Below are 14,291 nucleotides of genomic sequence, written 5' to 3'. Positions count from 1 at the left end.
AGCAAGGGCATTCAATTATTGACTAAAATGTACTTGATTGTCTCGAAAACAGAGCTATCGAATGCATGCAACACCATTACTAGTTATCTCACAATTGGTCTTTCCAGTTAGAAATAGTATATATAAAACACATTCAATAATTAACATTCCAAAAAAGAAGGGAACGTGGTCACTTACTTCCAAGCTCACTCCAGTCAGTACGAACAAAGAAACAGGCCCATACTTCAAAACTACCTAGTCAAGATTTAGTTAGCAGGGAGACCGACTACCCGTATGTTTGCCATCTGGCATCAGACATGTGTGGTTTAGCCTCAGGTCAAAAGTGAATTTAAACTGAAATAACTTCTTATCATAGAGGTTAGGAAGAAATTGCAAAGGTTTCTCTATGATGGAATCTGGGTTCAATCAAAAGGCAAACTACTAAAAGACCTGGGTTTATAACAATTCTGTGCATCTACTGGTTGGCAGGTGACACATACTTGCTCCTGTAAATTCAAGGACTTTAAGGCATAGCTCCTCACATCTGAAGTGCTGGAATACACTCTGCAGATTTTCAATACCCTTGACTGTAGGAGAGTAGGACCTACTTCTTATAGTTACCTCCACTTTTCCTGATATCTCACTGTTTTTCGACTTTAGTCTGGCTGGGGCCCTGCTAACCAGCAGCCCAGCCTTGCTGCTTCCTCTCTAAATTGATTACCAGTACTTTAGGTACACTCCAGATTGGATTCTGGGGTACCCTTATAAGTCCCTAGTATATGGTATACTATGTACCCAGGGCATAGGTACCCCAGAGGCCTACCACGGGCTGCAGCATGTATTGTGCCACCCCTTGGAAGCCTTCCAAAATGACACCACAGGTCTGCTACTGCAGCCTGGGCAAGGTGGTGTATGCACCCCTTACTGAGATATAGGTAACCTATATCTCGCCATATCACTGCACATCTAAACCTATCAGTCACCCCTATGGCAGGCCTTAACAATCCTCTAGGCAGGGTGCTGGGTTTCATGTGAGAGGGTGCCCATGCATGAGCAGAGCCCCTCTGCAGCTTTCGGAACCTTTATTCCGGGGTGGTTTGTGATGCAGCCAAATCATATACTCTCAAGTGCATTAGAACCTCACAGTAAATGCTAACTTTGGAATGGCTGCATGGAAACATGCTGTGTTAGGTGTCAAACACCTTGGAATCATACCCCCACACCAGTAACTGGTGTGGGAATATGATCCCACCCTTCTAGAGGGAGAGACATGACAGCACCAGTATACCCGGTACCAGCTTAACAGACCCTAGCATCACAAGATGCTGCCAGCCACAGGCACAAGCCTGCCCTCCTGCTGCTGGACGAAACTCCAGCAGGGGAGGCCTGGGCAATAGGTTTCTTGTCACAGGGAGGTGTGACCACCTCCCAGACAGGCGTTAGTGTATTGGGGCTGGGTGGGTGCACTCCAAGAGTGCTTTGAAGTCTGCACTGGGGGCACATTTGGTGTCACTCTGCATAGTCCAGCTCAAACCGGTTGCAGGGGCTACCAGCCCCTGCTCTGGAGCGAAACTGGACAAAGGAAATTGGTGTAGCCACCCCTCTTTCCTGACCCTCCTATAGGTGGGTCCCTAGAGTTTGTTGCACCCCTTCCTTGGGTATAAGATAGGAACCCCTGGCTACAGGACTTTAGATTTACCTGGACGAAACTCTGATACATAATCCTGGAACTTCGACGATCTATAAGGCGCTAGATGACTGAAGAATCTCCATTGGAGTAAAGGAGTTACTCCCCTGCAAGGCAGGCACCTAAGACGCATCTGACTGGTTTGCATTTCCGAAGCTTCCGCCGGACTCCGAAGAATCTGCAATACAGGAGCTGGGTTCCCAGACACCGACCCGAGCTCCCAGCAAAGCTGAGACCCGTAGCCCTCGTGGGGACCGTGGAACCGGAACCCCTGGACACCATGCACATTTGCAAGTGCATATGTTTCTCGTCGATCCTTAAGGCTGTGCTTTGGGCTACTTGTAGTCCACACCCCGACCAGTGTCTCCACCGAAGATTAGTGGCCTACACTAACAGAGTGTCCCGTGGGCTGGTATTGTGTGATTCCTCTCGAGGTCCCTTTGCGATCCCTGGTCTGTCGACTGGTGGGTCCCTGTGAAGGCCACTCTAACTTTAATTGAGCTTACCTGGTTGCTCCAGATGTGCCCGGACTCTCCATCGCTTGGGGAGTCCTCAGGACCTTGCTGGTCCGCACCGAAGCATCTTTTCTCTTCCTGCATGGGTTGCTGTTGCCAAGGCTTGTTGGGATCAATCCGAGCACCGACACCGCAGCACTCGACATCCTTCGTGGGACAGCTCGAATTCAGCTCCCGTTTGTCGTCGACTCCTCCTGGTCCTTGTGGCTGCAGAGTCAAGCTTCATCTCTTCGCACCTGAAACACCCGACATCGGTGGGCATTCGTCTATCGTGCCCCTGGTCACTGGCAAGTGACCCAGACTCTGTCCCCTCTACTTTCAGGTTCTTCTGATCTTCGATCCAGGCTTGGATCACACAGGACACTTTCCTTCTTCCCGGCAGCAGCACTTTGCAGCAGATCGCCATTGAAATCAACGACGATTCCCGACACCATTTGACACCTATGCACCCGGCTTCCCTGGGTGAGGTAACTCGAGTACTCCGGTGCTCCCATGGGTGTTGGCCCTAGAACCCCCCAAGTCTAAATGGGTTTGCTCAAAGTCCTCTCCTAAGTGTCCTTAACTTCTAAAATTCCAACCGCGACTTTCCCATAGAAAAGTACGGGGCTCGCGCCTGTGTTCTCACACTGCACGCGTCCCCCGTGGGTCTCCTGCGTCACTAACTTGGGTGGTTCCTTGGGGTCCCAGCGATTCTACATCCTCTAGGCACTGTGTCTAGTCAAGTCATGGTTCTTATACCACTTTCTTAATATATGGTTTGGTGCACCCCTGGGGCCTCTTGTATATTGTGCTATTTACTGTAGTTTTAGAACTGTATTATTGTGTATCTTGGACTCTAATCTCATAAAGAGATTAGTAGTGAGTGTTTAGAAATAAATACATATATTTTATATATACCTTGTGTGGTTCTCCTTTCATTTAGTGATTCAAGAGGTTATAATCTGGTAAACCAAGCTGCTTTACACTCCTTCAAGACTTAGCCTGAAGGCTGCTCTCCATAGTTACCACTAGGATAGCTTTCAATAAAGGTTGTCTTTAAACCCATCATCAATAAGGGTTGTTTGGACTGGTGCAAGGTGCCCACTATAACTAGTGGACAGCATATAGCAGGCCAACTTTTCACATTGATGGCCAGCCCGCCTGCTATTTGTTTGGCCCTGTAAAGTGAAAGGACCTTGTGGCTCTTATGCATCTCACTTGAGACTGCCATTGCACAGGCTTTAGTCCGCTGTGCCTTGTTTATCCTTTTGGTGAGACAGCTGCTCCTCTCCACACTTAGCAGCATAGCTTTCACAGTTTTAGAGAATAGGACTCCCCAAGAGGGCTTCTTCAGGCATGACTTGAGGAGTAGTAATGGGGGAAGACTGCTAGAAGGATGGTGTCAACTACTGAAGCTATGTGTATTGGCTTTTTGAAAACCATAGGAACTCGGCTCAGGCCTTTGGTTGGTGTCGACAACCAGCACAACACAAGAATTGAGTGGGGCGAGTTAGATAATCTCAGGCAGAAGTAGGCAGCAAGATAAAGAAGTATATTGTCCCAGTAATCTACAATGACATTCGGTCGCAGAGACTGGAGCTTAGTGACAGAAACAGACAGACTCATTCCCACAGGGAAGGAATGAGACTCCATGAATGGGAACCACCATTTTTTGCAGACACTTGCCATATCCGTATAGGACAGCATTCACCAGGCTTAGTGTCCATGTTACACAACAAGCATACAACATGCCAACACACACAGTATACAGAGTTCACACCATCCATGTTGACTGTAATGGTTTGTTGTCTGCTTGTTCTTCTGGGCTGCTTAGTGGATTTTGACACAGCTGATAACCAGAGAGTAATCTTAACCTTGGAACAGCAACCAAGTCCTGAACTTATTCTAGTCTTTTCCAATCAACAGATATCATCTCATAAGACAATGCAAAACTAATTTCCCGGAACAGCAACCAAGTCCTGAAACAGTTCTAGTTTTTTCAAATCAGCAGATATCAACTCGTAAGGCTTGTAAAGCTAGTCTTTGCAACAGCTCTAAAACCATGTGGTACTGCTAAGAGATGGGTCTTAGCTACCACAACCTGTATATTGAGCCATGGAGTTCATTTGAGGGGATGAAGGTTTCAGTTTATCAACATGACAAAAAAACTTAACTTAACTTCTTCAGCCAACAACATAGTTACCATTTACTTTTGGGTTACGAAACTTCAAATGGGTTTATCAATTAATTTCCTGATCTTCTACCTGCACAAAAAACGAGTTCTGTCTTAGTACAATGAGAACTAAATATTAATGCTTACCCTCGCCTAAGATGAGCTAAATGCATAAGGGTTTTCTCCATCTCTCTCCAACTAATCTCTAGGTCTACTCTGGACTTCAACATCTCACTTTCCCACACAGAATAGTTACATCTGTCAACTGTCACCTTCACTCACTTATAAAGATGAGACACTTACAATTGTCTACCCAGCTGGAAAAGGCAACACCTGCTTTGTCATTTCTCTACTAAACTTTGGAAATGTCATACTAGTAGGCAGATCTCAATTTCCAAACGCCCACTAAACGCAGTTCTACAATTCCACAACCAGGCTTATTTACAAAAGACAATGTGATCACATCTCATCTGTACTAGCAAACGTGCACTGGTAAGTCATGGAAATTAGGATCTAATTCCAGATCTGCTGACAGGTGTATTAAACCATTCACCTAAACAAATGACCCTATTTAGCCTAATTACTCACCAACTCAGTTAAAGATAACTCTGGAGCAAGAACTCCTTATAGCTGGAAAAGTCGACATTTGTCAGACTTTGTTCGAGGGGCCACAGAACAGACAGGAGCTACTGAGCCCCAAACAAGATGGTTAGGGTTGTTTGCCACTGGGGTCCACCCAACTACATGCAAACGGGGCCCAAGTACACCGCTTCTACAGTTGACTCTCAGAGTAGCAAAGGGAAGCAGTCAAGGAGGTAGCATGGCCAAGAGCTCTGAACAACTTAATCAACCCACAGGCATAATATCACATCCAGCCTACTGCTTCACCTTTATGGAAAATGACTAACTACTAAACAATCTCATGGGCAGAACATATTGGGTTGAATTAAGAGGTGTTCTATGAAAGAGGTGCCCCCCCCCCCTTTACTGGTAATCGTTCTCCATCCTGCTGTTGTTGAGATTCTGCTATTACCATTCACCAACCCTCTAAGAGTTCAACCAAAGATTAGACTCCGGTGCAGATGCCTCAAAAGTTCTCACTGGTTCCTGATGCAACTCATTTCATTGTCTTTATTGTTCTTGTTTCACATAATCTCAAGCAGGCTCGCCAGTGCCTTAGTCCCTTGTCCCCTTTGTAGGCCCAGTTTACTTGCTTTGTTCTCTGTACTCAAGGTTATGTGATGGATGCAGATTTAACAGCAGCCCTCAGGGCTTGAATCTTTTCTCTTGGGCAAGCCATTGCAGCAGCCTCACTCAGGACAAGGTTTACAAGACCGCCTCAGGAAGGTAGCTTGTGCAGCGGCACCAGAGTACAGCGGCACGGCCATCATGTTCGGCTGCAGTCCGGCACTGGACAGTGGAAGCCTCCACATAAAGTTCTTTGCGGTGGTGATTTTAGGGGCAGTTGCAGCCTCTGGGATGAACAGGATTGCCCACATCAGCGTCGACTCAGATTTGTTCTCCTCCTCGGCAGCAGAACAATTCTCTCGAGCTTGTAGCGGACTGCTTCCCTACATGGTAGGACATGCTCTGGTAATGACTTGGTACAGTTCACGCCTGAACTGCGCAGAGAGACCACTTTTAAAAGCACTGATCTCTCCTATATTGCACTCATGGGTCATCCATTTTCTCTGGGGATCCTCACGCCAGGAATACGCCTAGCCTCTCCTCACCAGTCTCTCTTCCTGCAGGGTCAGGCACACTTCCTATCTCAGAAGGCAGGCTTCTAAGTTCTTTAGGCATCTTATCATCCTATCCAACAAAAAGTGTTGATTTCCGGTGATGTCCACACACCTCTGGGAGACAGGCTGTCAGGCATACACTAGTCCTGGCTACAGAGCAGCTCTTAAGAGTACTCTGTGGAGCACTCCCTTCCTTGGTCAAGAAGAACTCGGGCTGGAATAAAGTGGGATGGTTTGGTTCCCAATTTAATACACTTTTTCCAGATAGGGGGAGTGGATCCAATCTCTACGGCTTCAGGACTGGTTTCAGCTATTCTCTTTCAAATGTCCTTTCCAGGCTGCACTACACGTACACACTTTGAGCTAAAGAGATTTTTCTCACAGCAGACAGTAATGGGATGGCTCAAGCAGGAGTACTCAAAATAGGGGCAACCTGCACCTGGCTGTCACGATCCTTCCTGCAGCAGTAACAACTATATTCAAACGGATAGGCTCACCCATGAAATGTCCTCGTCTCTCACAATGGAAAATGCATTTCTACATCTTACTCCTACCATTCACCAAATAGCAGAGCTCACAAAGGATTAATGAGCAGTTCTTTGCTAGCAAGGTCCTTGGGAAATTTCTAAAGTTAGACCGATCTTCATGCTTTTCGCTTCAGTTTTTGGGTCTCCACCCACAATAAGGCAGGCAATATACTTTCACCTTCTGAGGAAACTATATTCGCTCTACATCTTGTGCCATGCTGAAACTAGGGGCATTCAAAATGGATCTCACTAACCCCAAAACAGACACAGACAGACAGACAGACACCCCCCCGTGGTTCTGGGATTCACATATAAGCAGGTCTTTACATGAGAGTGGTCAGTAGACTGCACTGACACAGAGAAAAAAAGTCTGGTCATACTACAGGTTCACAAAACATGTTGCACTACCATGACTGCTACTTGTCATGCACCCAGTGTATGGTCAGCAGACCACTGTCTACTTTGTAGGCACTCTTGGTGTGCCCCTCCAGGTCTCAGGATAGATCCTAGACCTCACATTGCCAGAGACAGGCCTATGCCTCTACACACAGACACACTAGATTAGCGTGAGGTCAGAGCCAAAATAACTAAAGATACCAATTTGACACAGCCAGGCATTCAGGGTAGGGGTACACACCTTTTTAACATGCAGAGGACAGTCATGTACCAAAAAGTTTTAAAGCATTGTAAGCTCAAAAAACCATTACAGAAGCTGCAACAACTCAATGGAACTATCAGTTGGTTCATTTAGAAATTCCACACATTTTAATTTGCAGACACAATTATGATCTCGCCTTTTTCAGCTCTTCCTGAAATATCACAAGTTTTTTGTTGTATTCAATCGAACCAGTAAATCATGGTTTCAAATATTTCTTCTTGAACCTGCTACAAATTAGTGATACCATACTTAGATCTCAACAAATCTGGTTATGATATTCTTATGCAGTTCTGCTATTTGAAATAGTTAAATAAAACTGTTCAGTCTCTCGGTTTGGTGTGAGGAGACAGTGGCTACCCATGACTCGGGAAGGGGATACACTTTAGATGCACCCTCACTAATAAGCAGAGCCTTGTGCTTGGCTGCTGAACGTAAATAAAACTGTGGAGTAGCTCCAGAGAATTCAGACTGTTGAGTCCACTGGGTGGTGGAGAATCACAGAAGGCCAGAAACAGTCAAAGAGGGGCTGCAGGACACAACTTTCCCTGTGCTGGTAGTACGTTTGTCTCTCAAAGATGTTTTTGCTACTTCCTTGTCATTGGAGTGGATGCAGGGTTTAGGAGGCAATGAGAATTAAAGTAATTTAAGGTTAGCTCATGGTCTTCTTTACAGGTGATGTGAGAAAATGCCTCTTTTGACATGGTTAGCCTCCACTTTTTGCCTGGACATTGATGTGGTTTCCATTTTAGTGCACTGGGGAACCTACTAACCAGGCCCCCTGTGCCAGTGCTTCTTCACTAAATCTATTTCCCAATTGGCCCTTCAGTCCCCTGTAAGTCTCTGGTAAATGGTACCTAGGTCATTTGGACTGCAGGGGGTTCCTCTAGGCACTCCTAACCTAGGCCAGGCAGACTGCCTGCAGCATGCTTGGCCTGGTGCAGACAAAACGACAAAGTCAACTCGGCACACTGCCTGTGTGCCATGCCAACTAGCACTGCCTATGGTATAGGTAAGTCAGCCCTCTAGCAGGCCTTACAGCCTAAGGCAGTGTGCACTATACCCCAATTGAGGGCATAGCTGCATTAGTCCATTTTTAGATATTGTAATTGCCTGGGAAGTCATAGGGTACATGGGCTGGTTACTAGACAACTCTAGTTCCCCAGCACCATAATGGCTGTTCTGAACCCAGGAGTGTTTGGTACCAAACTACTCCTCTCCAAAAACCCACACTGATGCCAGTGTGGGATTTATTGAACCATGTACTCAGAGGCAATTCCTCCTTCAGAGCGTGTTTTTTACACGTTGGGGATCCCGAAGAATTAGTGCATATTTCTGGAGAGGGATTCACCACGATCATGGGTAATCTCAGCAGACTGCAAGCCACTTAATAAGCAGCCAAATATTTCTAGCCAATGTTACAAGTGGAGTGAGGGCTTCTTGTAAGAAATCCTTCCGATTCATGGCAAAAGTGGCCTTAAGCAACCCCAAGGTTACCTGGGTAAAGTCGAGGTCAAAAAGATCCACCCATTTTGAAATCCTGCACTCTGGTGCTAAAACGGATACCAAAGCTCAGAATGTAACTGGATGGGGAGACGTTTTCCTCTTTAAGCTTTTAGATTATACACCAATGCTACAACATTCTGTCAGCAACCTAATTACCCTGCGCTGTACTTCCACACAACTAGTTAATTACAAAAAAACAGGTCTAGACCGAGCACAAAGAATCATCTGACATTCTCAGTGTCTAATATACTATTCTGACGACTTTCAAGGGACTATGTGAATCTACTCTTAAGAGATTCACAATACTGTAGAGAAATAGGCAGATGCAAAAACAGTTGATGGACAGAATGCAGAACAATGTCATACATTCACCCCAGTACAGAGATCTGGGCATACATCCAAAATTTGCAAAACAGTATTCAATTGAACCCTGTCCAGCATATCATGGGGAAACCATGCACTACAGCTGAAGTTCAGTCTTTCTCCCTCAATCATAATGTTCTTTGCAAAGCTGGTGGCATCAAGTATGAAGACTCACCCAGTGTTGGGAACAAATGTTGCATCAAAGGCCAGTTTTAATCCATTCGCCAACTGCAGAGAGAAGATAGTCTGTTACACTGGGTTTAATCTCAGTACAATCTGTAGCTAGCATACCCTATCGCACCTGGGTCACATACTGCAAGAGTAGCCGCATAATTCAAACACATTACATTCAAGGTATTCCCAATGACTCTGCAAACTTTCCTCTTATCAACCCACCAGCTGCCATGTTCCATGCTTAACTCCCTCTTCCATTGCCCTCCCTAATATTATGTTCCCTCACTGCATGCGTTTGCCTGATCCTCTGCAAATATACCCACCCCTATTGAGCACTCAACTATTCAGACATGCTAATCCACAGCACTCCCTATTCTCAATGTACCCGATGACCATCAAGCGATTGCCACATGGTCTGTTGATATCTCAGTCCTCACAGACTAGTTTGCTTTTCTGACCTGCTCTTTCCCCGCTATTTATTAACGCTAATCTAATCTACTCCTCTCTTAGTTCTTGATGGATTGTCAAATGCGCTACAGTGACTATCTTCTTGCCCAATGGCGGACAAGCTATTCTCAACAACTTTGCCAAGATTCCCCCACTATCAATCACTGCAGTACTTTTTTTTCTGCTTGCTCTCCAGGGTCTCTATTTCAACCAGTAACTACAGGGATGTTTGTGCTTGCTCTTATGTAGTTTTTCTCCCCAACTGCCAGTGACTAGCATGTTGCTATCACGTATTACTTCATGATCCCATGCATCTCAATGGCTAACGTGGTCTTCTAGCCTCGTCTTGCGTGAGCCTGTGCATCACCAGTGCCTAGTGTGCTGTTTTGACCTGTTCTTTTCTTGTCCTCTCAATCACGATAGCAATCATGCTGCTTTGGGCTGAGATTACATAAGCTGCATCACCGCAAACTACAGTTCTTTACTCACCTGATCTTCCATTGCTATCTCAGTGGCCAGGGTGTTGTCTGTGTTCCATTTCTGAGTGAAAGTCGTCCCCATTTTCTCAAATTTGTACTTGGTATCTAGCTGGCCTGTGGCTTTGCCGGTTTCAATGTTAGAAGTACCACAACTCGTGAATTCCTGGCAAAAAAAAAAAAACAACAAAAAAACAACTGAAATGGGGAAACTACTAATAGACCCCGATCCTTAAAGCAAAAATCAACACTCTCTTCACAAACATATACTGGTTCATGGAACAAAAAAACGGCAACAATGACATGCTTCTCACCTAAGTGATCTGAAAATGGGTTCCTTGCTACTGGATAAAAGCTAGCATGATGCAACTCGCCATATATTCACCTGGATGCAACATTATAGAGGAAGTAAGAGCTTGTGTAGTGTTTTTGGGAAGTTCTGCATTGTGGTGCAAATAAACTAACTGAATCGCCACTTCTCCAGATCACACTGAGGATGTAGTATGGGCACTCAGACAAAGATGGGGATATATGTGTTACAAATGGCAAAAAGCATCTGGACTTAATGTGTTTTGCAACATACTCACAATCACTGGCCTGGGAACCTGTACGTTGGTCAAGAAAACTGGAAGGACATGACCAAAGTTTGGAGAACGAGGGGGTCAGACTGAAAAAGCAATGACTCTAGTTCAAATGAGAGGTGTCCAGTACATCCAATCAAAACAAAGTGAAGATAGTTCTAACACTTCTCACAGGAATGCTAGGCGGAACAGAGAAAAAAAAAACAAACAGAAAAATTACATTCCTCCTTTTAAACTGAACTGTTTAAGGCCGTGTCGAAGATTAGGCACTGGAAAAGGTAGAGTTGGAATTGTTAGTTGATCGGCCAAAGAGTTGGATACCAGAAATGGACTGTTTTTTTTATGTTTATCATTCTTTTTAGGCTCTGTATGCGCACAAGAAAGGAATGTCAAAGCAAGTTCTGATAATGTTAAAACTATGGGTTAACTTTCAAAATTATGTTTTATCACCTCTTTACGGTGCCCCATTCAGAAACAAGAGCAGCGTGCGATCCTAGGTAACACTGCTACTAACCAAGTGGTAGCAAGAATCCAGAACAAGACTGACGAAAACTGCCAATTTCTGGTCAAATGACTTTGGAAGTTTGATGAACTCCAGGGTGCTCTAATCTTGTCTAGTAGAGTTCTGAGGGAAAACAGGCCTTGTGCCACCTTCCGCATCTTGTCAGACTTAAAAAGTCCTACTGCAAACCGATCCGCCTTGCTGCATTCCTCCTTTCGATACTCATAATTCGGTGTGCCCCGTGTGAGCAGGAGAAAACGGACTGGGTACTATGGAAGCGGGGATTGGCCTGGTGATGTGTACCAAGCGACGTTCCTGATTCAGTGCTTTTTCCCCAATACCAAATGCACGCCCTTCCATCCGGTCACAAACTTTCAAGTATCCATATGTACCTGTACCTTCTACAACAGAAGATTATTTCTCGGTGACCCCTGACACAGGCTGTTGACAAGTTAGTCACCAAAAGAACTTGCATGTACTCTGCAACGCTTTAAGCTCAATGCAAGCTGCCGCATGGCTAATGGGCAACAAAGTAAAGGTTTTAGTTTCATGATTAGCTTTAATTGGGGGAAGTACCAGAGGAATGAAACGCTTCATTCTGCCTTTTAGGAGGGGGGGGGCGGGCGGGAAGAACACAAATTAGATGTAGCACTATTGGTATGGCTGTCGCATGAAATCCACTTGCGCGAAAAGGGCATTGATAAAAATGTTTAACAGGATAAGTTTAAGACGTTTTTCAGCTGCTGGAGCAAGCATTTCCCAAATTGCACCAGGATGTGAAATACATATCTTCCTACAATTAATACATGAGATTTGTAATTGCTCAGTTATTGGACCACTATGCTGTTCATTTGCACAGTGGTTCAAGTAATAGTATGATTTGTACAAAAATGCAGTCCGTCTTACTGTAAATGTAGGACATAACTTCTTTCAAACCTACATCTTTAAAGCCACCGATTAAAGAAGATCTACAAGAGAAAGTCCATTTCGATGATCCTTAGCAGGTGAACCAACTGTGCTATTGTAAAATATGTGGACTTGTATTCATGGCAGACCACCAATGAATGTACCAATCTCTTTAAAAATTAAATAAGTATATAAAAGTATACAAATTGCAGTTAAAGAAATAAGAAAAAGTGAAAATTAGGTTAAGTGAATAGAAGTAAAAATGGGCAAAACAGGTGCATCAAAAAGCATTTTTGAGTTATTTTCTTACCATCTTAGTGAAGAATCCAAAGTCAGCATAAAAGGGAAAGAAAAATGTAATGTTTGGAAGAGACCAATTGAATAAATACCTTACTGTTTATTTTGTGACTCTGAATGCAATCTGGAGTTATGGAAGACAAAATGGCAAATGAAACAAATGATCCAGACTCTCCTCTAAAGGGCAAGTGCAGCACAGGATGCCACGTGCCCTCAGAAGACTGGCGAAACATGGGTTGCTACAATAAGGTCTTAGCAGAATTAACAGCACAAGAAGGCATGGTGACTTCATCACACAGAGCAAACATAGCACACGATGACACTACCTGTCAACCAGAAAAGGAAAAGTATAGGCAACCACTGCGCCTCCATCACACAAGAGAGCTCAAGAAAAAGCAAGTACAGACTGAATCATCATCACTCAGCTCAAGCAGCCGCAGAGCCTCCAATGCACAGTAAAGGCAACACCAACATGCACTTGGCCTGAGACTCAAAGATCAGACAGTACAGGCAGCCATAACTGTTTCAAAGATACAGATTAGGCATATTGGCAGCCATGATAGGTTCATTAGGCAATGACCATAAATTAAATTTATGGGGATTCATTTTATCTTCGCCATTGCCCCACCCTCTGCCCTCCTTTTAGCTTGTTTGCGAACCCTCTTTATAGAATGCTATGCGGTAACACTGCTCTGAAAAGACACTGTAGCTTTGAGATCTTCGAGGATTTCCACCATTACACCCTCCTCAGCATGCCAAGCTCGGACTCCACTATACAACCAACTTTTTTAACCATTAAATAAGTTGGCATGGGCTTCTTACAAAGCCCTAGGGCAACAAGGTGTATCCTGGAGGGATGGTTGGGTGAGTGTGTGCACCAGTGAGAGGAATATCTGAAATTACTTGAATCACCATCAAAGTAATTTTAAATGTTTTTTCACATTAAGCTCCCCTACCTTACAATTCTATAGATTTAAACTATATAAGGCAGACAGAGAATATGCAGAACTAGGTCAAGGAATTACGCATATTTCCCCAGGCCAACTGCAGCGTCACATCGAGATGAAAGTTCCAAAGAGGAGCCTCTACATATGGTGTAGCCCAGAAGGCTGTCCTGAATATTTCCAAGACTTGTCTCAAGGCTACTGATGTAGCCTTTGCTCAGGTAGAATTAGACAGAAGTTCCTACAATAAGTGAACTCCGCAAATTTAGTAAAATTTAGAAACGCAGTCCACTATTCATCAGACAGTAGCTGACCTGGATGCTTTGTTGGCAGGGTTAGATAGGAACAGTTACAAGTGGTAAAAAGATAATACAGTTATCTGACAGACTTCGTGCTTTCTCATAAAGAGCAGGGTGCAAATTTAGACCTTGTTGGGATAGCACATGTGGGTCGTTTAGGATATCTGGAAATTAGTTCTTGTAAAGATGGAGATCTGATAGCCAGATCTGATAAGGCCTCACTGAAGTGAACAATATCAGTTTGACAAAGTGAAGTCTTCTGACCTGGACTACTGTCTTGCGGATAGGTGGAAATGGGGATACTCTGCGGAGGCTGCCCTGAACAGAAATGTTCCCCTTTGAACTGACTTTTGATTTGCAAAACAGACACGAGGACAGTTTAGCTTGGCTTTGGTGGTGAAAGTCTGTGAGTCAAAAACCCAATATGTGACTCAAGTGTCATTTTGACTCCTGGGGAACATTTCACTTGAAGGTGAAATAGGTGTACTGAAATTCTGACACCACAATCTAATTTAACTGCAGGCATAGGGCAACATTTT

The 14,291-nt window shown here is 44.5% G+C and overlaps 1 protein-coding gene across 1 annotated transcript in view; it reads right to left on the bottom strand.

The window, feature by feature from the left end:
- VDAC3 (voltage dependent anion channel 3) overlaps nt 1-14,291 on the bottom strand; it is a 51,216-nt gene that overhangs the window by 10,752 nt on the left and 26,173 nt on the right. Inside the window, exons 4-5 of the mRNA XM_085634082.1 lie at nt 10,237-10,389; nt 9,302-9,354 (exon numbers count right to left, since the gene is read on the bottom strand). Of these exons, the coding sequence (XP_085490208.1) occupies nt 9,302-9,354; nt 10,237-10,389 (206 nt within the window). The remainder of the gene's footprint in view (nt 1-9,301; nt 9,355-10,236; nt 10,390-14,291) is intronic.

This window comes from Triturus cristatus, chromosome 11 (genome assembly GCF_964204655.1).
Source record: "Triturus cristatus chromosome 11, aTriCri1.1, whole genome shotgun sequence".
Classification (NCBI taxonomy): domain Eukaryota; kingdom Metazoa; phylum Chordata; class Amphibia; order Caudata; family Salamandridae; genus Triturus; species Triturus cristatus.
The sequence above is the reverse complement of the archived record's forward strand: the minus strand, read 5'-3'. Positions and strand labels throughout refer to the sequence as shown.